Source organism: Amblyomma americanum, chromosome 2, assembly GCF_052857255.1.
Source record: "Amblyomma americanum isolate KBUSLIRL-KWMA chromosome 2, ASM5285725v1, whole genome shotgun sequence".
In the NCBI taxonomy this organism is placed as follows: Eukaryota; Metazoa; Arthropoda; class Arachnida; order Ixodida; family Ixodidae; genus Amblyomma; species Amblyomma americanum.
Window position 1 is genome coordinate 222,385,701 of NC_135498.1, and position 24,837 is coordinate 222,410,537.

The following is a 24,837-nucleotide window of genomic DNA, read 5'->3' on the forward strand; positions in this document are numbered from 1 at the left end:
CTGTTGTACACTTTTCTCTTGAGGGATGTTGTTAAACTGCCATTCACCATCTGAGAGAGCATGCCATGTGCGCTCCACCGCATTGTTATTCTTAATGTTATTTCCGTCACATGATCCGGATCAGCGGTCACTACCTGCCCAAAAAAGACTTATTCCCTTACTAATTTCAGCACCTCGCTACCAAATGTGAACTGCTGTTCCCTTGCGAGACTGTCGAACATTACTTTGGTTTTCTGCATGGTAAGTTTTAGATGCATTGTTCTGCTCTGCCTGTCATGATTTTAAGAACAGCTCTGATGAAGAACGCCAGGACGCCGATATTATTCTTCATGCTCTTTTTTGAGGAGAAATGGGCAGTGCAAGGTACGATGCACAAGTGAAGCCTTAAGAATGAATGCAGTATGCTAGGTGGCAGTGAAATACACTGATTATATATATAGATCATGTGCAATGTATTAATGCTTAAATGCTGTCTTGCTTTAATTAATGCGGCGAAGGCAAAGGTCAATTTCTTGCAGAGTGTTTCTATTTGGAGTCCAATTAAGGGATTCATCTATGGATATTCCTAAATACTTGCATCTGCCTGATTAACGGGTATTTCTCAGACCTCTAGGGCACATGTTTTAGGCCCCTGTTTTCTGTTAGAGGTGAAAAGTGTAAATTTCGTTTTCTTAATAATGTTAAGTAGGAGCTTGTTTCTAAACCATTTCACTGTGTTCTCAGTTCATTTAGTGACTTATGGTAATTATTCGAATCTAGGATGACAGTTTTTTAACAACAGTAGCTACGAAACTCTTGGGTTGGCATAGATTCGAGGATTTTGTCATATTCATAAAATATAACGACAATGCATAAAACAAAAAAAAGTAGCACGCAGGTGGCGCCCCATGAAACGCCAACAGAAGACGTAGCCATTACTATCCATAGCCAATGTTGATAAAAACACACATGAGCATTGGCTACCATTTTCACCTCGTTTTCTCTTCGTGCAGTGGCGCGTGTCCGTTCCTCAGCAGTGCAATTTTTCCACACGTGGTTTTTCACTGACATCGTGGCATCAAGCACACGGTGTCATTATAATACCGCCTTCAAGCAAAAAGTTCTGCTTACTCATGCGCGGTGCAAGCTGGTCGGGACCTCAGCGTGGACAAAAAGAATGTTTGCCTTTGGAAGAGCCAGCGTGATGAACTTTTTGCTTGCACTGCAAAGAGGAGGGCCTTTTCGGGCCTGAAGAAAGGCTGCCACCCGGAAGTGCAATCAAGCCATTCCACGAGACCAGTGAAACAGCGTGCTTCGTTGGGAGTTGTAGCTAGCTGGATTACAGTGCTCTAGAATACAGGGCAGTGTGACCAGCGGTGGAGAGAGGGCCGCTTTTGCGACGACCGCCACGATCCCCCGAGGGAGGGCACCGAGTGCAGTGGTACTCTATGTTGGCCGCCCGGCGCATAGTGGGTGTGGCGATACTGGGGCTACATCGGAGCTGCGCGGTTCTGTTTGCAGCTGTTATTGCAAGCGATGCAATTGCTAGTATATTTATTAGAGGGCCTACTTATTTGCTGAGTTTGAACTGACCACTGTAATTTTTGTATGCCTTTCTGCAGATGCTGTGCCGGCATGGGAACAGCGTGCGGCGTTTGTATCGTTACTTGAAACTGGTTCAAAGTTTCTGCTTCACGCGCGCAGCCAGAAAGCACCCATATGAGCTGTTTGGAAGCTTGGTCTTCAACAGAGCTTAGTATTTTGCAGTTATTTCTTCCTGTAGGGAAATAAAGGTTGCTGCCGAGATGCGCAAATTTATCTGCGTATAAGGAATTCTGGAGGAAAGCAATGTACATGGAAATAACAGCTTGCACTTCCAAGGGCTTGTTACAAATTTCTTTTCTTGCAGCTTATGCTTCTCAAAGCATGACTGGACTTTTACCTTAGATCAGTCTTTATTATATAATATGGCATGAGCAAATATATGAGCAAATATGGCATGAGCAAAGACAAGGAGGTGTGTTGAGCAAGGTTTATTTAATCAATAAAAAACAAAACCACTGAGGTAAATAATGGCAGAAAAAATTAATGTACAGTCGTAGACAGAATAAAATGGACCACGGCTCCGGATAAAAAAAAAGTGGGTCAGCGCCATCTAGTGGAAACGCTGCCTGGTGTCAAGACGTTTGCATGACCATGTGTGCCCTCTTAGTTCGCGGCCTATCCAAATCGCTCACTTTTGATTTGTGTGCTCTTTCATCGTAGTGACTAGTGTGAAATCATGCTGCTGATGCGCTGTCGGAATGGCTTACCGCAGAGACCGTTCTCCGCGATCTGCTCTTGTGCTGTGGAATGTCGATGTCAACTTGGTTTGCTTGGTTGCACCGGCATCAGTACGGCCAGCGTGCAGATAAACGTGGTGAAAGAAGTGGTGAGGGTAGTAAACAGAAAAAGAAGCCGGCAGTGCTGCACGCCACGGGTCTGCTGCTCGAATCTGGTTGCTTCATCGTGAGCCATGGCTTGCAGTGCACAGCGAAGAGCAGACTGCAGCAGAGCCGACGCAAACTCGTTGCATTCTTAAAAAGAAATGAGCATGATGGCAGCGGTACAGAACGCTTATTATTGGTCTCTCACCGGTAGTCGGAACGATTTTCGTTCCGGGCTGCACTTCGTTCAGGCATGATAAAATGCTTTTCGCATAACGCAAGTACTACATCACAAGTCACCTGTTGGCCTGCGAGAAACCAAAAACAAGAACTGATTTCAACTCGAACTGACATGCTGGCTCGAGTGCCTCTTGAGGAACGGAGATTCATCGTGCGACTTTACTTCGAACGTGTAAGCCAGAGGGAAATCTGTAGGCATTAGAAAGAACAACAACCACAGCAAGTCGCATAACTCAAGCGTAAAGAGATGAAGCCAAACACTGGGATGCATGCCGTACAAGGCGACAAAGAATAACGAAAGAGGGTCAGCTGATAGTTGCCGTGGCTGTGACAGACCCTCTTCTTTCATCAGAGAGGCGCTCTCCCTGCATGTGTCGTGCAAAGGAACCAATCAAGGGAGGCTTCAACAAGCTGCACTGTAAAATCACATCGCTGTCCAGAAGCCTCGACTCACAGAATCGGAAGGAAGGACAGGGCTGGAATATGCAAGGAAAGTGGCTGAGGGGAGCATCGAAAATCACAAGTTTTTACAGATGAATCTACGTTCTCTATTTATGTATCGCAGTTTTCGGCTGCAGAAGGAAGCTTCGTACGTTACTGAATATGCAGTATGCAAAGAAAGTGTCGCTGGTTAGCAAATTCGACGTTATTTTCTTCTAGTGCGAATAATATGTAACACACTATGCAATACCCTCTCCGAGAGGGCCTTTACGGTATTTGAATAAAAAAATAAATAAGCAATCACCGACAAGTGCGCTTTCTCCGTCGCTCCCATTTGATCACTTGGTCGCCCTCCAATACAGCACACAAGCGCAACGGAAGAAGTGCACAAAGGGTTGATCACAGAGAGCGGTAGCCATCTGTGAATATCAACAGAACTCGGCAAAACACACATACAGTACTCTTCTGTAGTGGGGTATTGCTGGCTAGATCACCAACTTTTACTTTTTGAAATTGTGCACTGATATCTGAGCCCTGATATTATCCTGTAAATGAAAAGAAATAAGTTTAAGAGCTCTCGCAACTGCTCCTGCTATGTATGATTGCATGCCGCACTGGCAACGCACCAAAAAGCTTCAAGAAAAGGCAGCTTTCCTTAGGAAAGCCTAATATTTTAAAGCTGTAAGGGGTAGAGCCTCAAGCCGGACGTATGGTTTGCACGGTGTCCAGCCCTCCACATTCCAGGAAAAAAAAAACAACAACGCAGTGTGGACTACGGGATTTATCGTTAGAGAAAGCAGACGCAGGAAACTATATCAACTGTCTTGACAGTGAAAGCTCTAAAAAAATAAGGACGACAGAATAAGAGACATACGAAGCACTTACGCTTGCAACTGATTTTATTTCATGCGAAAAACACTTTTATACTATTGGTAATCACCTGTGTATGCTTACAAGACCATATTAACGAGTGATGACTGACACATGTTATCGGGTAACCCACGTGCCCAATGTAAGATATGACCTCTTTTTCGGGCAACAAAATTTATAAAGCGCTTACGCAACTATCACCCGCTCATGCTATCTCTAAAGCCTCCAGAATCTCTCGCGTTATTTGACATTTGCTTTTAAAAAGTATTTTACATCTGTGAAAAACGGGACGACAGCCTTCCTTGCTTTTGCCCTTGCACTTGAGACAATGGATACCCATGTGCGCCCCCCGTTTGTTTTCCACATTGTAATTATGCTCTCCTAACCTCTCATTGCCCTATATAAAATTTGCCACATGTCAAGGGCACCTTGTACACAACGCTTTCTGCACATCTTACAAACGGCTTTTGGTGCCTGATTGTGCAAGCGGCCTTTCCCTGGTTTCCAGAAGTGCTTTTCCTGCACAGGGTGCTCAACTTATTTGGGGCAGAAAACAAAACATTTATGTTTACCTTGTTGCCAATTTTTCTCATGTTGTGTGATAGCCTATGCTTATATGGAACTGCTTATATGCTTGCACAATCAGGAACCAAAAGCCATTTGTAAGATGCCCACAAGGCAGAAGGACAGACAGGAACATGCCCAAATGAGAGGTTAGGAGAGCATAATTACAATGTGGAAAACAAACGGGGGGGGGGGGGGGGGGGGCACATGGGTATCCATTGTCTCAAGTGCAAGGGCAAAAGCAAGGAAGGCTGTCGTCCCGTTTTCCACAGATGTAAAATACTTTTTAAAAGCAAATGTCAAATAACGCGAGAGATTCTGGGGGCTTTAGAGATAGCACTCAATTTTGTTGCCCGAAAAAGAGAAGTCATATCTTACATCGGGCATCTGGGTTACCAGATAACATGTGTCAGTCATCACTCGTTGGTAATGATCTTACAAGCATGCGCAGGTGATTACCAAGAGTATAAGTGGTTTTTGCATCAAATAAAATCAGTTGCAAGTAAGCACTTTGTATGTCTCTCTTATTCTGTCTACCTTGACTTTTTGAGCACTTTCACTGTTGGAATGGAAAACCAACACGCCCATTCCCTGCCATTATTCAATTACATCTACAGCTTAAAAACCCTGCAGTGTTAGACAGCGTGTGGCTAGTATCAGTGGATCGCGTGCCATCATTCTCGCGACCCACCGCTAACCGAGAATTATGAACCTAGCAGGGGACACGCCACACCATTCTGCCACTGTCTAGGCGGGATTGTCTTCAGTGGTAGAAAAAATCAATGCAGCCGGCTACAGGACCGACGCAGCAGTGGTCAGATGCCGCAAGAGCTGGACGTGGAGGACGGCTGTGAGTGCCAACGCATTCTGACAGCGCACCATCCATGGCGCCCATAGCGGCGCCATTTCGTACCACTCGCTACTATTTGATCGTACCGAGCAGAAGCGAGCAGTATTGAGAGGCTGCGAGTTAGACAGGGCGCGCATGCTCATGAAAATGTCTTGACACAAGGCAGTTTTTCGACTAGATGGTGCTGACCTGTGCTTTTTAACCAGAGCTGTGGTCTATTTTATTCTGTCCACGACTGTACATGTGTCTTAAAGATTTATTCTCGGTTGGTGAACACAGAAATCGTGGACATATATAACCACTTGCCAAAGGACGGTCCAGCTGTACAAATGAAAAAAAAAATCTGGAAAATGCTGGGATAAAATACGAAAAATGAAACAAGCTACAGTATATAAAAGGGACTAGGCTCCAAGGCTTTCTGGCATGAAATGAAATCATCCGTCAACCAAGGATACCCTTGGAAGGTCCGATTAAGATCCGAATCTCCGATGCCATGCGGGCATGTCCATAGGGCATCCCTACGGATGTCCATATCCGGATATACACATAGGTGATTTGGTGAATGTCTGGGGGACATTCGTTGTCAGATGGCTGGTGGACACCTGCGGGCAGATGTCCGAGGGGTATCCGTGAATATCCTTTCAGGGACGTGAACTTACGACATGGCATATATATTTTATTTTTCCTCAGACCAAAAATTGAAAAGAAATTTTATTTTGCAAATCACGAAATTCACCCGACCACATTTCTACCACCAATTAGTTTAATATTCAGATTAATTGATTAAGGTCACTCGAATGTGGTGCTGATGTGAAACGTGAAATTAACTGCGTGACTTTCTGGAGACACTTCTCTTAACACCCTTTTCACCTCCAGCATTCCACCCATGTAACCGAGGCAGGCAGGTTTCCATGAAAACTAAACCCCAACCAGGGGCCACGGCAGAGCAACATTCCTAAGAGTTGATCCAATCCACTCCTTCAGGCAACAGCTCTGGCGCAATCATTACGTTGTCTTTCATCATGTGGAGCTTCTTTCGACCTTTGCTTTTGCTACAATGTGCAGTTTGTTGCTTTTGCTACAATGTGCAGTTTGTTTACTCTTTGGTTGCTTGCCTGTGTTATGTGATGTGTCACCTATGCGCTAGCAAAGACCTTCTTTTGCACCTGATCCTTTGATGGATGCTGACACTTTCTTGCTCTGGATGAAAGAAACGGCCCTGCGGTACTTGCGAGGCAAGTACGTGTGTATGAAGTGCTGCAACACAATTGTACTATATAACACAACCTGTTTGCACTGGAGTGGAAGTTACAAGCACGATGCAATTGCTGCTGCAATTGCGTTTGCCCGCATTCGCGAGCATACCACGAAGCTCCGGGAGCCAGTGCGACGTGCCTGTCTCTTGCTCTACACTGTGAAAAATGTTGAGGCGGGGTGTAGCTGTATAGCGTGAATCTGCGAGAAAACAGAACGTGCAAAAAACATAGTGCCAGGATGGTGTGAGTTTTGCAGATTACCACTTTATTTTTTCTTATTTTCCTATTGGCATTGCAGTGTGGATGTGGCCCGCCTGTGAAGTGTATTGGTGCCTAAGTTATGCCAGGTTGAAAATGTAATGTAAAAGTTGTCTACTTTCAGAGCTTATCGACTTGTCTCATTAGGCCCATTTCACATGCTACAAATTTTGCCGCACCGACACTGCGAATTCGGTGCCGCCGCTGACGCCGCAATGCGACTGCCGCTCAGTGCTTTCACATGCAATGCAGAACCTGCGAATTCGTTTGGTTGTGACAACAGGGTTGCTAGATGTCTGCTTATCCAACCTGTGAATAAACGCGGCAGTAATGCAACATGGAATGTGTTTATGTTGTTGCAGTCATGCAAACTTTTAGATACAAGGTAACATTTCCTATCTTTTTATCAAAGTAAACAGCTCTGAATTATTCAAAAAGTACATGATGGCCAAAGCCAAGCCTGGCCAAAGCCAAGCCTGACAGGAAACTTGAAAAAAAACCAGCCACAAAAGACAATGGACAAGAGAAGGAGTGTACACGCCACAACGATTTATTAGACAAAAACATAGTCCCAGCAAGGCCAGCAGAGCATGCGCAACATCCGCATCACAACTCACAGCGCATAGGGCACACAAGATACACCTCTACCGTGACCGGCCTAAAAAAGCAAATTCCTTTTCGAGTAAGCGCACTGAAGTGTGCTAATGCAATGTTGGCCTGACAAACTGATATGGTAAGCCTCCAAGATTTCTCGCTCTTGCTTACCCCTGCCTCTACCAAGAATCATTATGTTGCTAGGCAGGGTTAAGGCAGGGGTAAGCAAGAGCGAGAAATCTTGGAGGCTTACCATATCAGTTTGTCAGGCCAACATTGCATTAGCACAACTTCGGTGCGCTTACTCGAAAAGGAATTTGCTTTTTTAGGCTGGTCACGGTAGAGGTGTATCTTGTGTGCCCTATGCGCTGTGAGTTGTGATACGTCTGTTGCGCATGCTCTGCTGGCCTTGTTGGTACTATGTTTTTGTCTAATAAATCGTTGTGGCGTGTACACTCCTTCTCTTGTCCATTGTCTTTTGTGGCTGGTTTTTTTCAAGTTACTATGAACCAACTGGCCCGCATTTCAACCCTTCCTGACGGGAAGCCAAGCAGTGGATGCTCACTATTGCTCAGTCGCAGAGCGAACACATCGAAGCTGTGAATGAATTCCAACCGGACGGAAATCATTCGCAAGCCATCTGCGGCCAGAGCGGCGGCCCTCTCCAGCCGCAGACCGAACGAATTCGCAGTGTCAAACGGTGACCTTCGCAGCATATGAAATGGGCCTTAGGCTTGCCGAATGAGCTCCAACCTCCAACCATCTATTGCACAGTGACTCCAATCTAACAGATCAGCTTTTTTAAACAATGCAATTGCATAGTACTTTGCACTGTGCAGTAGCAGTGTTTAAGAAAGCTGAAGTGATCTGTTAGATTTGCGAACTTCAGTCACACATTCTTCACTAATTTCATTAACGCTGCACACTGAGTGCAATAAGATCATGCCCACAGGGATGTGTTAAATACTTGCTTGCCACACTATTTGTACCCATCCCTTATGTAATACCCCTTACTGAGTCTTTAAGGTATCAAAATGAAATGAAATGAAACATGGTCAATTACGGAAGAGGATGTAGGCGTTATTCTAGTTAGATTAACTGTGCTATTTTTGACGCTGCAGGATGATAGAAAGCTCTGGTACTCAATGTTCAGTTTAGTTTTATGTGGTTAAACGTCCCAATGTGACTCGGGCTACGGATGCTGCAGTGGAGGGCTTCGGATAATTTCTATCATCTGGAGTGCCTTAATGCACTGACATCGCACAGTATATGGGCCCCTAGCATTACGCACTTAATTCTTGCTTGATCACCTATGTTAATACATATTAAAATCTACAGCTATTATTACCTTCTTTGTGCGTTAATATTTCTTCCATTTTTTGCAGAAATGTTAGCCGCGAATTTGTTTTGTCAGGAGTGCCCGCTGCAGTGTCCTGCCTTGTGAATTTGGCAGCACTACAAGATGCTGGAAGGCCAGTATTTCTTTTCAAATTCAAATAAGTGACGATGCATTACTAACTTGTGGGCTTTCAGAAATCCGAATTCTACGTGTAAAATGAAGACTCCGGCGTGGTTTGCGAAGCAGAAAACAGCGGTCCGCTGTGGTTGCCAGCTTGCCCGCTGCCGCATCAATAATGAATGGAGGAGGCGCCTTTCAGACCGGCAGCCAATTGGAGGCCCGCTTTCATCGGAGGGCTCGTGTGACCACCCCTGGCATACCCGCGCTTCTTTTGTGCTTGTGCGACTGTTACAAGATGGCGACGACTGAAGAATTCAGAAACAAAACGGCGGAACTTATAGCTTTTGAACGATACCAAGATGGCGGCGCTCTGTGGCGGGAAAGACGAGATATGGCTCCGCAGATTTTGCACAATTTATAACTGTTTTCTCACCCTGCGCACTGACAAATTAAATTTTTCATGCATTTTTGGTGCCTTTTAAGCGAAACCATTTATAACATAGATTAGGCGTTGCACATACCGAAACGCGTGGTTTCCAAAAATTGATTTTTTTCCGTGATTTTCGCGATCTGATCCTCGCATCCCCCTTAAGGGTAACCGAGTGCATTTCAAGAGAAGGCAAGTGTAGCAGGGGGCAACAGAAGGTTAAGTGGGCGGATGAGATTAGGAAGTTTGCAGGCATAGAGTGGGCGCAGCTGGCAAAGGACAGGGTTAATTGGAGAGACACGGGAGAGGCCTTTGCCCTGCAGTGTGTGTAGTCAGGCTGATGATGCTGATGATGAGGGGATATGCTTGTCTATCCGTGGGTAACAATACCCCACAAGTGGGTGGCGAGGCAAAGCTAGGATAAGCTTTTTTCCGAGAACATGTGTCCTGCAAATAGGTGCACGAACATCTTGAGACGAAAGGCGAGACAAAGAAGCAGCAGCCATGTGACCACACGTGACCTTCCATCTGTTTGCACTCTATGAAACCCTTGTTCCCCCATTTTCTCTGACCAAGGAACTACCGTAAAAGCCGGACTATAGGTCGGACTGGAATATAGGTCGACCCCCCAACTAACCAATTCTAAACATGAAAAAAATCTTTTTCAATGGAAAAAGTACCGAAAGACGCCCTTACCTTGAAACAAATGCGACTAGACAGGTTGCACAATGATGACAGTATTTATTTTCATTTATATGCTGCTCGTATGTGCACCCGGCCAATTTTTAACAGTATCGTGCTTACCAACCCGCGTGTTTGTTTCTGGCACACAGAAGTACGGTGCCGTAGAGCAAAGCCCTTCCTCTTCATGAATCGCCGCATCCAGGATAGCGAGCCCTTGAATTGCGCCCTCGCGAGTCTAGAGGCACGCGCGATCTCTACCGCTTTCACGCGGATGCATTCAGCACTCACAGGCAGCGATCTTGCACGCAGCGTGACCTTTCCTTCCAATTCAGGATGCGCTGTGGTCCGCATCCCTACCACATTCACACGGATGCATATGGCAGTCATAGGAAGCGATCGTGCATGCAGCGCAACCTTTCCTTCCAATTTTGGAATTCTGGAAATCAAGGAATAGGAAACGCAAAATGGCAGCACTGCTGCTGCTGATGGAGGGACGCTGTTGAGCTCAGCTGCCCATTGTTGCAAGGCTTCCGTAGTTTTCCTGCCAATGACCTGGCACATAAGACGGGGGTCAACTTTTCACCATGGTTTTTTGAAAAAAAGTTCGACCTATATTCCGGTTTTTACGGTACTAAACAAAGGGCTGATATGCTTCCTGGATTTGACAGTCATCGTTCACATGCTACGAACCTTGTGCACGTGGAAGTTTTCTGCCATTTACGTCCGCCCACTCCAAGGTCGTTGAATGACAAGTTGCTTCAGGAGCTCTCAAGAATGCCATCACCAGGCCATGCACATACCAGGTGCAGAACAGTTTCCACGCTCTGACGGAGAGGTTGAAGTCAGCGGGATTTCGATAAGCACGTCTGTCCAGTGTTGTAGAGAGATTACTAAGAGGGTGCCGGAACTCTATGGGCCACAAAAGATTGAAATCAAGGAATAGGAAAACATTGCGGTCATGCCATATGTTCACCACGTCCTTCATAAGCTTAAGCATGCCGTGCGCAGAGTGGGGATACGAGTTATGTTTAGTGCCTCATACAAACTGTAGCGTCTGTGCTGAAACGTGGAGTTCTCAGGACCTTGAAGGGTAGTTACGGCAACAGGAGCAGCAGCTGCAAGATGCCTCCTCACCCTAGCGCTCTTTTTTTTTTTATTATGCCAACCCCTCCTCTCAACCCCCCCCCCCCCCCCCCCCCAATCCACCACACACACCATATTTTGTTTGCTTTCCTTTCCACTTATGTGCGGGTCGTTTTCCTTTTTTTTTTGTGCATGCACATTAGCATTGTTTGTGTGCAAGATGCATCGTGTGTTTGCATGCACGCAGCTTGTCCAGAACTCTGATCCTGCTATCATGTGCCAGAACATCAAAAATGAATGTCACTAACAACACAACACACCCTTGGCCTGGTTTTATTGCCTTCGTTTCTGACAGAGTGGGCTCGGCAGCAGCACATCGGACACAATAATCAACCCATTCTGCTTTGTCGTGCAGGTTCTGGCTTCCTTGCTGCAAAAGCGAGCACCGCGCACTCACAAAGAAGAAGGAATTGCCATACAGCGCCTGGTCATCAACCTATCTGCACGAGACATCGGCTGCCCCGTAGGCAACATCTTCCAGCCACTCATTGTGGCTACTACGCCTGCGCCGGCATCAGTGACGTCACATCATAGGCTTCCACCAGCGGGTATAAGAAGCAGCAGCCTGGCATTCGGAATCAGTGGGCTCGGCAGCAGCACATCGGACACAATGGTCAACCCATTCTGCTTTGTCGTGCAGGTTCTGGCTTCCTTGCTGCAAATGCGAGCACCGCGCACTCACGCAGAAGAAGGAATTGCCATACAGCGCCTGGTCATCAACCTATCTGCACGAGACATCGACTGCCCCGCAGACAACATCTTCCAGCCACTCATTGTGGCTACTACGCCTGCGCCGGCATCAGTGACGTCCCATCATAGGCTTCCACCAGCGGGTATAAGAACCAGCGACCTGGCGTTCGGAATCAGTGGGCTCGGCAGCAGCACATCGGACACAATGGTCAACCCATTCTGCTTTGTCATGCAGGTTAGTGCACACTTACATGCCAAATGTTATCGCAGTGATGATCGTTTCCTACTGCTGCAGCCTTGCCCAGTTAGTATAAGAAATTTACTTTTGGATGTGTATTCATTTAGGAAGAGCCTTTTGAGCTGTGGCGACATCAAGTCAAATCCAGGTCCTACTGATAAGGAAATGTTGGAGATGATTCTTTCGGGCCAGAGTGATATGACAGCTTCCATCAACAACATTTTGACAAATCAAGGAAAGATTGAAGCAGATATTGCAGGACTGAACGAAAAGATGAAGTTGTTAGAGGTTCAAATGGCATCCTTGAATGAACTAAAAGAGCGAATTTGTGAGTTAAAATCAACAACGACTGAGCTGGAAGATAAAGTGATACACCTGCAAGACAAGGTTGATGAACTAGAAAACAGGAGCCAGGAATAACTTGATTATTTTCGGAATAAAAGAGGAGAGCGATGAGACTGCTGAGTCTCTTATCACGAAGGTGAACGGGACGGTGTTCCAAGAAAAACTAGATGTTACTGTTAAAGGCATAGAGAGATGCCACAGGCTTGGAAGAAAGAGCGAAAATAGTCGCCCAGTAGTCATCAAGTTCCTAGACTACCGCGAAAGGAATTTCGTCCTAAAAGCTTGCTATAAGCTCAAGGGAACAGAATTTTCGATCACGGAAGACTTTTCTTTCGTCGTTCGCAATATTAGAAAGAAGTTATGGGAAAGCTCAGCGGAAGAAAGATCGAACGGAGCTAAGGTCAAGCTTTTTTTTAACAAGCTGTGTGTAGATGGTAGGATGTTTGCTTGGGACTCAGCGAACAATGCTCGTAACAAAATTTCTGAAAGAAAGAAACGATCACAAACGGAAGATATGAGGGCATTAACGATAATTACTATTAATTGTCATAGCGTTGCAAACAAAGTCGCCCATCTGGAAGGTATGCTGTTAACGCATAATCCTGACGTGGTTAAATGAAGAAATATTTGATTCCGAGTTTGTGCAAGAAACTATAAAGTCTTTCGGAAAGACCGCGACAGAAGAGGTGGCGGAGTAGCTATACTGTTCAAAAGTTCATTACAGATTTTAAAACTGCCTGATGTCGCTACAGTTGAAGCTGTCTTTTGTAAAGTATACACTAACAATTTCCGACATATCCTTGGTGCTATCTATAGGCCTCCCGGTTCCTCTGTCGCTGTCATAGATGAAGTTAAGAAATATCTTTATTGCTACATGAAACCAGACGACAAGTTAATTTTAGTTGGAGATTTTAACTTACCAAACATAAACTGGGCTACTTTTTCTGTTCAATCTCCGCACGCAGTAGGAGATGCCCTGCTTGATATCATGTTTCATTTCGATCTCTTACAAATTGTGAAGAACCCTACTAGAATCCAACAAGATTCTGCATCAATACTGGATTTACTCTTGGTACGAAGCAATATCAAAGAAAAACTTTGATGGAATGTAGTGGCCGGAATTTCTGATCATCAAGCCGTAATCTTGGTATTAGAAGACGTATTATTGGACCGAAAGGGTGATACTAGACACTTTCCGAATTTTGCCTGTGTTGACAATGAATTGATTATTGATGTTTTAGATCTTCATTATTATAGTTTTCTGCACAGCACTTGTAGCGTGGATGACCTGTGGCTTGTTTTCAAAAACATTGTTCGTGACTGTATTCAGCGTTTTGTACCAGTGATATGCAAGAAGTCAGACAATCACAATCCCTGGATTACGCGAGAAACTTTGCAATTGCAGCACAAGCTAAAACGATTAAAGAAAAGAATAAAAAAATCAAACAGCCAATTTAGAGGCAAAAATTTATGAAGTTTCAGAGAAATTAAAACAGTGCATTCTGAAAGATAAAAAAAATACTACAATAAGCAACTTCCGGCTTTTATAAAAACTTCACCTGAAAAGTTTTGGCGGTCAATTGCACCAGTTTCTCGTTCTACCGATGCGTTTATTATAAATGGACAACATGTAAATGACAATGACCAGGTTTCATCAGCATTTAATAACACCTTTAAGAAAGTTTTCACGAAAGATGACGGGCGTCTCCCACCCTTTAGCATGTCCCTTCCTTCCATGCCTGATGTTATAATTTCTGAAGAGGGCGTTTTAAATCTATTGTTAAAACTGGATATTAAGAAATCACCTGGACCAGATGATATTCCGAATGCCTTCCTTAAACAGTATGCAGAGTGGTGTTCAAAGTATTTGTGCATCCTATTCACTCGTTCATTGAAAGAAGGTGTCCTACCGTGTGATTGGAAAACTGCTAGAATTAAGCCTTTGCATAAAAGTAGAGAGAGGACGTGTATTGAAAATTATCGCCCTATTGCATTAACTTCGACAATGTGCAAATTATTGGAACACATCATTCATAAGCATCTAACTAATTTCCTCGACGAGCATAATGTACTGGCAGTTGTTCAACACGGGTTCAGACGAGGGTATTCAACATGCACTCAGCTGGTCGAAACAATCCATGATGTTGCGACAGCAATCAAAGAAGGAAAACAAACAGATGTTATCTTTATGGACTTTCGAAAAGCTTTTGATAAGGTTTCGCACAAGAAATTACTTCTTAAACTCAGTTTTGCTATAAATAATAAACAGATATTAACATGGATACAATCGTACCTATCTGATCGCCGTCAGTTTGTCGAACAGCATAAAACCTGCTCCAATTATGTTCCTGTCGATTCTGGCGTTCCCCAAGGATCCGTCCTCGGCCCCCTACTGTTTTTATTGTTTATTAATAATATTGTTAAAGACCTGTCAGTACGTGTTAAGTTATATGCGGACGACTGCGTGCTGTATGAGAAAATAAGTTCGACTGATGATCAAATTAGGCTGAATAATGATTTTGCAAAAATAGTTTCTTGGTGTGAGAAGTGGCAAATGTCAATTAACTTTGAAAAAACCGTATTTATGAGAATAACACTTAAAAAGAACCCTCTGCTATATTACTACACAGCTAATAATAATTTTCTTCATGAAGTTACAGAATATAAGTATCTAGGTCTATGGATCTCTGATAACCTTTCTTAGACCAAGCATGTCGACTATGTTTCAGCAAACGCTCTCCGAAAGCTTTTTTTCTTACGACGCTCGCTTAAGTTAGCAACCCCTGGTACACGCCTCCTTGCCTACAACACTATTATTAGACCAATCTTAGAATATGCAGTAATTATCTGGGACCACTTTACAAAGGTAAACATAAAGAAACTTGAAAGAATCCAAAAGAAAGCAGTAAGGTTTATATATAACACTTACGGGCGAGCATCAGTCAGTGACCTCCTCAAAAAAAGTGGTTTACCCTCTATTCCTAACAGAAATCGCATATGTCGCTTAAAGTTTTTCTATCAATTAATTAATAATAATTTCAAAGTTGACACTTCCAATATCCTTACTTATTCCTCGGGGTACCAAACTAGGAATCGCCATTCTCTTTCCATACCACCATTAAATTCGCGAGTTAATTGTTTTAAATATTCCTTTTTTCCAAGGACCATCACTGATTGGAATAACCTCACGGATGATGTTGTCAGGCAGACATCATTACATTCATTTCAAGAGCATTTGCATTAATTGTTGTTAATTGACCTTGTTGCTGTATTTTCTTGTTGAATTTCTATGTGCAATTCTGTTTTGTTTGTAATTCTGTATATTAACACAATGTTCCCACCTGCTATGATCTTGTGTACAAGATCGCAGTGTTCATAAATAAAAAATAAATTAAAAAACCAATATAATATTGTTGATAAAGAAGGTGTTCGACCAGATCCAAAGAAAATTGAAGCTGTCAAAAGTTTTACGGTGCCTCAATCAGTGAAAGAGCTGCAGAGTTTTTTAGGGCTCTGCTCGTCCTTTCGACGCTTTATAGCTAGGTTTGCGGACATCGCTTACCCACTCACGTGTTTGCTGCATAAAGATGCACCGTTCAATTGGACCAGCGAATGTGACGCAGCTTTCCGGCATCTGAAATTTCTTTTGACCTCGGGCCCCATCCTACGCCACTTCTGCCCATCTGCACCAATTGAAGTGCACACTGATGCAAGTGGTATCGGTATCGGCGCTGTACTTATACAACGCCATGGTCACGATCAGCACGTGGTAGCATATGCCAGCCGTTCGTTGAGTAAGAGCGAAAGAAATTACACGGTTACTGAGCAAGAATGTCTCGCCGTTGTTTTCGCTGTACAGCGCTTCCGCTCCTATCTGTACGGGAATGCTTTCACCGTCGTGACCGACCACCACTCGCTTTGCTGGTTAGTCAGTCTTCGTGACCCATGTGGCCGGCTTGCTCGATGGGCTTTACGCCTACAAGAATTTAATTTCACTGTTGTGCATAAAAGCGGCCGTAAACACTCAGATGCCGATTGTCTTTCCCGTTTGCCGCTTCTAACGACTGAGGACGACGCAGACAACTTTGATGAATACTTGTCGTCACTTTCACAAGCCTTCCCCGATCTTAAAGTTTTTCGAACTGAGCAACGCAAGGACCAAACATTAACCTCTTTGTTTGATGCCGCTCAAGATTCTGTAAAGAATACTTTTTGCATTCGCGACGGTTTGCTTTATAAGAAGAATTTCGCTTCTGGAGGAGCACGCATGCTTCTTGTCGTACCCGAAAGCCTACGCATCACAGTTCTTGAAATGATGCACGACGACGCCACGTCTGGGCACTTGGGAGTGACACGCACACTCCACCGCACACAACAACGATTTTACTGGCCTAACATGCGTTCAACCATCCAGCACTATGTAGCCAGCTGTGTGCAATGCCAGCGCTTTAAGCTGCCGACTTCAAGTCCACCGGGCAAATTGCGGCCAATCACACCTCCAACAGCCCCGTTTGAGCAAGTTGGCATTGACCTCCTTGGACCTTTCCCACGATCCTCTAAAGGAAATCGATGGATTCTTGTGTGCGTAGACCACTTAACCCGTTATTGTGAGACAGCCGCGATACCAGTTGCTACTGCGTCTGAAGTATCTAACTTCTTACTTCGATTCGTCATTCTTCGGCACGGCCCTCCTGCAGTTCTCATTAGCGACCGTGGACGTCAATTTACAGCGGACGTTGTTGAAGAACTTCTCCGCCTCAGCAGCTGCAGTTTTCGCCACTCCAAGCCATATCATCCCCAAACGAACGGTGTGGTAGAACGCACTAATCGTACGCTCACCACCATGCTTGCCATGTACGTCGCTGCAGATCATAAGGACTGGGATGGCGTACTCCCGTTCATCACTCATGCGTACAACACCGCGCAACATGAGACAACTGGCTACAGCCCCTTTTACCTGCTCTATGCTCGCTCGCCTCGCTGCGGCCTTGACACCATGCTACCATTTTTCATCCACGATGAACCTTCTCTTGCGACCACACTCTGCAGAGCTGAAGAAGCTCGCCAGCTTGCCCGCGTTCGAATTTTATCTTCGCAAGAGCGTTCCAAGAACCGCTACGACGTCCAACACCAAGAAGTTTCTTATGTTCCTGATGACATTGTGTGGTTGTGGACCCCTCTACGCAAGCGTGGTCTGTGTCAGAAACTGCTATCCCACTACACTGGACCATTTGTTGTGTTGGAGTGCATAAGTGACGTTAATTACGTTATAGCACGACTAACTGCTAGTGGTCGACGGTCACGCCAATCTCAGGTGGTGCATGTAGCCCGCCTCAAGCGATTCCATCCCAGACGGTCTGTTTAACTCGCCCGACGGGCATCGTCTGCGAGGAGGGAAATGTAACGTGCTTCCACAGAACCTCGACGGAAGAAGCAGAAGATGAAGGACTGACCCGCGGAGAAAGAGGAAGAAGAAGAGAGAGCTGAAGGACGCTGCTAGGCTTCCTGCTTCCATCCTGCTTCGACCGGTCCCCTCTTTGAATAAACCCCCGTGCGTGCAAAGCACGTAACAATATGGTACGATACATGCTTAGAAAATGAACAGAAGTGAAGGATGCATGACAATATTCATGACTGCTAATAACACAAAATTCACTGCAAGGTTTTGAAATTAAAGCAGACAGTGAATGAACTGGACACAAACTGCACGTTCACCTATTGTCTTTTGAGACTCCAAAGAACCTTGAAAGACTTGTTTTTGAAGCTCACAGCACGATTCAAGAATGGTGTGAGTGTCGAGGCATTGCAATGCACAAGCACGCAGTGAGTGAAGATCACGGAACTGCCCATGCCAGCCACTTCGCGCAAATATGAAACTTTAAGGAGCCTGCGGAGCCAGCACAGCAGCAGGAGCATGCAGAGACAGCCAATAAAAACGACGCTAGACATTGGCACAGGTTCTAGATCTACTTTTTTTGTTCTAGCAGCCATTGCCAGTTGCCAGTTTTTTTTTTTTGTTGCTTGTACTGTGTTTTGCTGTGGGCGATGGGCTGAAATGTGCTAAATGGCTGGCTTCAGGTTACAGACTGTGGAGTATGCAGGTGAGCACGGGAATTGTGCTGCCTGTACAAATTTCGGAATAGATGAAGTTCGCATGCGTTACTGGCGGAAGCAGCACAAGCTGCGGGCTACGAATGGAAGCCTTTAGAGGACCGCAGACTGGAAAGTTTCCTGGTCTGGAAGAAGAGGTCCTAGAATATGTCTGGGACCTGCGAAAGGAAGGCTGTGTTGTTTTGTACTAAATGACCAGGACACACACGTGAAAGAATAGAGCCCGATCTGCAAAGAAACGGCTACCCTCTTTCCTTCATCAGGAAAACCAAAAGAAGAATGCCAGCGAATCAGCCTGCCTCTGAAGAAATCGAGAGCACGGAAAAACCAATAGAAAAACGAGCTGCTATCCCATACGTAGCGGGAATTAGGGAAGCGCTTGCACATATTTTCCACAAGCATGGCGTCAACATCGCGCACGTCCCCGCTGGCAAGGTGCGAACAGAACTGGTGAATGTGAAGGACAAGCTCCCTCGTGAAAGATTTCCAGGCGTTGTGTATGAAATTGACTGCGCCGATTGCTCATCAATATATATTGGTGAAACAAAGGACTTCAGGAGACGCCTGAGAGAGCACCAGAACGATGTCCGAGTCCAGCAAGCAGCATCTAACGCCATCGCCGAGCATGTGCAAGAATCCGGCCACGAGATTAACTGGGATCAAGTAAAGATATTGACAACAGAAAAAAACACATCAGCACAGCAGAATCTTGAGTCTCTTATCATAGAGACATCGTCTAACACACTAAACAGGAACGACGAAACCTTACACCCTATCTATGCTAAATCATTAAAAACTCTACTGGGTGCTACAAAACAACGGATCCGTGCGCCGTTTGCTTCATAGTGAACAAGGGAGCCGTAGTGCTCCCGAAACGCCTTTTCATCTTTTGACTTTGGTCAGTGACCAGCAATCTGCATCAGCATGATTCCTGACCAGACGGTATGCCGTCAAACCCTCGACTACAGTCTGAATGTAGATTCCCTTATGCCTCACTGTAAGCTGCCTCATGAAAAGAGGCTCTCTCAAAAGATGTGCGCACCCAATGCTCTTGTGCGTAGCATGTGACAATGCTGCTGAAGCTACCACTTAAGCAGGTGCATTGCTGCTTTCCTGCTAACCACACTGCGTGGACTCAAGGGGAGACTGACCGGCATGCTTGGCACTGCTGGGGGCTGCATGAGGGCGCGCTGGTACATGTTGAGGGCGAGGTGTGGGAAGCCCAGTTGGTGGAGTGCACGGCCCACGTTGAACAGGACCTCCTGGCAGCTGTCTCCCCGGATGTGTGCATAGCGGCCCAGGAAGCCCAGGGCCTGCGCTGCCAGCCAGTGGCGGCGTGCCGAGAACTTCTGGCAGCCAATGTGCACCAGGGAGAGGCCCGCACACAACAGCAGCAGGGGCTCTTCCTCACCCACCTGGCCCAGTAGCTGCACATACTCCGCTGCCAACACACAACAACCAGTGCCTTAAAGGGGCTCCGAAACACCTCCCGAGGAGAGCACATCAACTCGCTCAACCACTGCACTGGGCTGTCATGAACACCTGAGCCAACTACACTCAGCAGAGAACCTGCAATCACATGTGAAAGTTGGTGAGCCCTTCCCGGGGACTTTTCATGCTCGCACCTGCCTATACAGGTTGAGGGGTGGCTAATGGCGAGATTCTTTCAGATGTCAGGCAGCTACCACTGCCGCGGCCAATAAGCCGCGTAGCTCCGGCGGGTCAGGAAGCTCCTCCCCTGGAGGTGGGGCTGGCAGATAAGTGCTGACTTTCCAGTGTGCAAAAAGTGACGAGAAGAGAGAGAAAGGCGCAAAGATGCTGAAATTCAAATTCTGACTACAGATAACTCAGTTTCTGCAAAGTACATTAAAAAAAACTATCGCTGCACAATATTCATGAAGCAGTGTGCTTTAACATCCCAGGCATACCGCCACCTTATTAGAGCCCCTTTAGCAACAGACAGATGAGCAAGACCAGGTGCTGCTGTCCCGGTTTAACTGTGTTTGGCTGCCAGGAGAACATTCAAGAGTTTTTCAAAAAAAGCCTCGCACATAAAACAGAACCGGGAATGTTGCGAGCATCAATTGTGTGGTTTATCATGAGACCTACCCAGTGCATGCTTGTAGGTGCCCGAGACCAGGGCGTTGTGGCCGTTGAGCAGCCCCAGTGGCACGCTGTCAGGGTACTTGTAAAGCAGCCGCAGGCAAAACCGGTTCTGCCGCATCACGGGGCTCAGGTTCATTGCCAGCCCAAACAGGTTCCAGGCACGTTTGTGGTTCGAGTACTGCAGCATAAGCCCCCATGTCAACCCAACAGGAAAATCATGAAATGCCGTTAGTAAAGTGTTCCACTGGAGTGGTGTGTTCTATTCCCATCCATGTCACATGGAAAGATTTACATAGCGAAACTAGATGTAGCGTCAATGACCAATATTGGGAGAGCATGCTCGAAATTCAAAAAACCTAGATGACAAGTAAGCATTTAGTTGTGTGCATATAAAGTGTAAGGGATGTGCAGCCCAGTTTGAAGAGAGAAATATCCTTGGCAAGAGTAGGCACAACACAGCACGGATCATGATATTTACTCACGTAATGAACCCATCCACCACTTCTGTCAGTGGGAATTTACAAGACACGTTGTGGGTCTAGTTGGTGAAGCATAGTTTCTCGAAGTTCTTTATAGCGCTACAGAAAAACAAGGACACAGGAAGAAGTACACAGGACGGGCGCGAAGAAGTACATAGCGCCCGTCCTGTGCGCCCGTCCTGTGTACTTCTTCCTGTGTCCTTGTTTTTCTGCAGCGTTATAAAGAACTTCGAGAATTTACTTTCTTTTTTAACCTCACAAAAAAACAAAAAATGCGCACATGACCACCAGCACAGCAGTTCAGCATCACATTATTAGCATTATCTCGCCATGACTGACAGCCATTGCTGACTGTCGGAAAATCATCGGATCGCGCCGCGATGCAGCAGTCACCTTCTGAGCGAATGATACGCTAAGCACCAGCAACACATGAACTTGGGTGACTTTGGGGCGTAACTTGTCGACTGTGCATCTTTTGCTGATGGATGGACGGACAAGCGGGCGAGCTAACAGGCAGGCGGTCACGTGGGTGAGAGGGTGGATGGCCGTACACGAAATGTCAACTCTTACAAAAAAAAAAAAGTCTAAACTTCATTTTCTGAAAACGAATCCTCCCCCCCCCCCCCCCTAATTGATATGAACTTTGCTGAAAAAAAAAAAAAAGAAAGGTTCATTATGTGAGTATATACAGTACTGAAAAGACTACCACATAAAAGAAATTTGGCAGTGAGTGCTTTAGCACCCTGTCTTTATCTCCGTTTGAGGCCCAGATCAACCTTCCAGAAGCAGATAACTGCTGCCCCAATGAAAAGAAAAACTAAAGAAAACAGATTTGGCGTGCGTGCCTGTGCATGCATTCTGTTTTGTTGGCTCCGTAATAAACCCTTGCTCTTTATCATTCCTATCTTCTTCACGGGACACTTGGGCTTATATATGGCGTGACCTTCCACCAATAAAACCAGTCAGCAGTTAGCGCCTCCGCGTTTGTGTGTCTTGTAGGCCTTCACACATGAGTGGCAGCAAGGCGGCTCTTCATACTGTGCGGTTACCACCTGTGACGGTGAGTTAAGTGGCACTTGTCCACATAACGCGGGTTCAGGCAAGAGCAAGCTGAAGGCACTGCCAGCGTTTGCCGCGCACCTGTGCTCTCGCTCCGAAGGAAGGTGCAATATTAGACAGCACAAATGTTTATTATACAGTAAGCTGTATTACAGAACACTGCACTAAGCCCCAGACCTGAGCATAACCCATAGGCCAGCCGCAGCACCTGAAAGCGGACCTACGGAGCTACGAGCGAAAAGCAAAGATTACATACGTGCGTGACCACACACCTACAGGCGATCACATGCTGCACAGCCAACCAATGGGTTAAATCGCGCGAGACACAACACGAGAGAGGATGGTGAATGCGCAGAGCACATCTTGACAACGTGGGCCGCACGTCGATGCTCATCGCGCGTCGTCACTGGCAATAACTGGTGATAACGGAAAACCAGCCAGATTAGGCCCTCCCAAAGCTGGAGCGCATCAGCGCTGCACAGGCGGGCGATAGGAATCCGGAGGTTCGGGCCTGGATTTAAGTATACATACTAGGTGCACACATTACACTGGTCGTGTACTTGGTCCCCCAGCAAAGGCCGGGGCACCCGAGAGGCGAAATCTACGCACTTTTCTGCTGCCCGAGTCTGTGCCCATCTTCCCCGTTCATGTCCCGCTCGAGGCCTCTCGCCGAAACAACGCCCCCCCCCCCCCCCCCCCCCCCCCCCCCCCCAATTGTCACTCGGAGTGGCCCAATAGGGACGTGAGGTTGAAGCAGGAAGAACGGAAGGGAGGGTGATTTACAGCAGTTCTCGAAAGAGCTTCCCTTGGAAAGAAGGACAAGCACTGTGGCCGCCTGCATTCTGCTCGCACCAATGGGGGGGGGGGGGGGCCTCTCTAACAATCAAACAGCAGCAGCGGGCGCGCACTCCGATTGCTCAAGTAGCCCAATCCCTACAATACTGAACAGCCAAATAGTCCACAGAGAACCAGACCTCCTGGTGCACAATGTTGTGGCTCTGACACAGAGATTGCACTGAGCACCTTGATTCTTATCTTGTCAAGCACTGCTGTGTCAGGCGTTGGCCAACATAGCCTGTGCGGGTGACAGCTTTCCTAACTGTGTCTTACAAACCCAATGCTACGAAATGAAGCGACAGTGCACAAACGGGTTGAGGTTGGGTGAGGAGCTGAGCACCAGAGGGCACTGTTGGACCCAAGTGCGCTCACCTTGAGCACGAGGAGGCGTGCCAGCGAGAAGGTGTGCTCTTCCTGCCCTGGGTCCCTGTAGTGTGCATGGAAGCTCAGGAAGTCCAGCTCCTGGGAACACACACACTTATTTTTCAGCTAATGCCACACGTCTGATCCCATCTGCAAGAAAGCAATGCAGTATCCAACCAATCTCTCCAATTCCAACACTGCAGACTTCCATGGGCGTCCCAAAAAAGGGGACAAGGGGGGGAGGAGCGCTGCCCCCCCCCCCTCCCTCCTTTTCTGGAATTTTGGATATTTTTTATGCACTAGCAGAAAACAACTACACAGCTTGATTAGCACATTTAGGTTCCACATATCCATGTGAAACGCCCTTCAGGATTGCAAGCCAACTTTGCACGTTACACACTATGATTTAGACACTGCTGCTGACAAAGCCGTCATCATGTTTGGTCCACAGAAGAGTCGTCACATCGTGGGAATCGATTATGCAATTGCATGTTAACAAAAATCTATTGGTGTCACATATACAGTCAAACCCATTTATAGCAATACCGGTTAGAACAATATATTGGATACAATAAACAACCGCAGCACCGTCAGCTTTACCATGTGTTCTATGGTAAAATAAACCGCTTATAACAATGCTGTCATAGCACATTATCGGTTATAACAGCTGAATCCAGTCACTGAGAGCCAACCTTAAAAGATACAAAACCATGGAAATGTTAGCACAACACCAGCCAAACCACACTCAATGCAAAAGTGCATGTTGTTGATGTTCGTAGTAAGTGGACTCTTCATATAACAGCCAAAAATACGAAGGCTGACAAAAGTGGCATTAATTTCTCATAAAACTGCGTTATGCATGCCTACTTGTGCAAAGCAGAGCCTGCCGCAGCTCTTTCCAGGCTATCTCAGGTGGTCATTTAAACCTCGCCGAGACACTTGCTGCCAACCATCATATTTAGGGATGGGATATAAACAATCGTGGTTGAAGCCTTTACAGCAGCTGGTGGTTGGTTTGTTACACTCTGCGCATTTATCTATCACCTGATTGATTCTGTGCATGCGGTGTACTGTAAAGTACCACTTACAAAAGTCTACCTGCCTGATCATTTGGTTGATTAAAGCCTAAGGTTGTCCTGACTCCATTAGCAATCACCTCAGTAGGCAATGGACAGTAAAAGCTGATCGGTCTGTAATTTTTCAAGTCCTTGACATCTCCTTTCCTGTGGATTAAGATGATGTTAGTGTGTACGCTTGAGGTGATAAGGCATTGTTTACTAGTTTTTCAGTATTTCAGTTTGATCGTTAATTACATTATACTATTTGAATCTGATATGGTTTTGAAAAAGCACTACAGCTGAACCCTTTTTTAAGAGACATGAACGTAACAGACAATCGGGAATAAGAGAGATTTTTAG

The 24,837-nt window shown here is 46.0% G+C and overlaps 1 protein-coding gene across 6 annotated transcripts in view; it reads right to left on the bottom strand.

The window, feature by feature from the left end:
• LOC144122189 (general transcription factor 3C polypeptide 3) overlaps nucleotides 1-24,837 on the bottom strand; it is a 188,808-nt gene that overhangs the window by 61,821 nt on the left and 102,150 nt on the right. For 4 of the 6 annotated variants that reach the window (XM_077655763.1, XM_077655764.1, XM_077655767.1 and 1 more), the window contains exons 17-19: nucleotides 23,429-23,518; nucleotides 20,685-20,859; nucleotides 19,727-20,016 (exon numbers count right to left, since the gene is read on the bottom strand). In XM_077655763.1, the coding sequence (XP_077511889.1) occupies nucleotides 19,727-20,016; nucleotides 20,685-20,859; nucleotides 23,429-23,518 (555 nt within the window). Of the gene's footprint in view, nucleotides 1-2,291; nucleotides 2,556-19,726; nucleotides 20,017-20,684; nucleotides 20,860-23,428; nucleotides 23,519-24,837 lie in introns of all 6 variants that reach the window. The other 2 variants (XR_013312837.1, XM_077655765.1) reach the window with 2 other exon arrangements.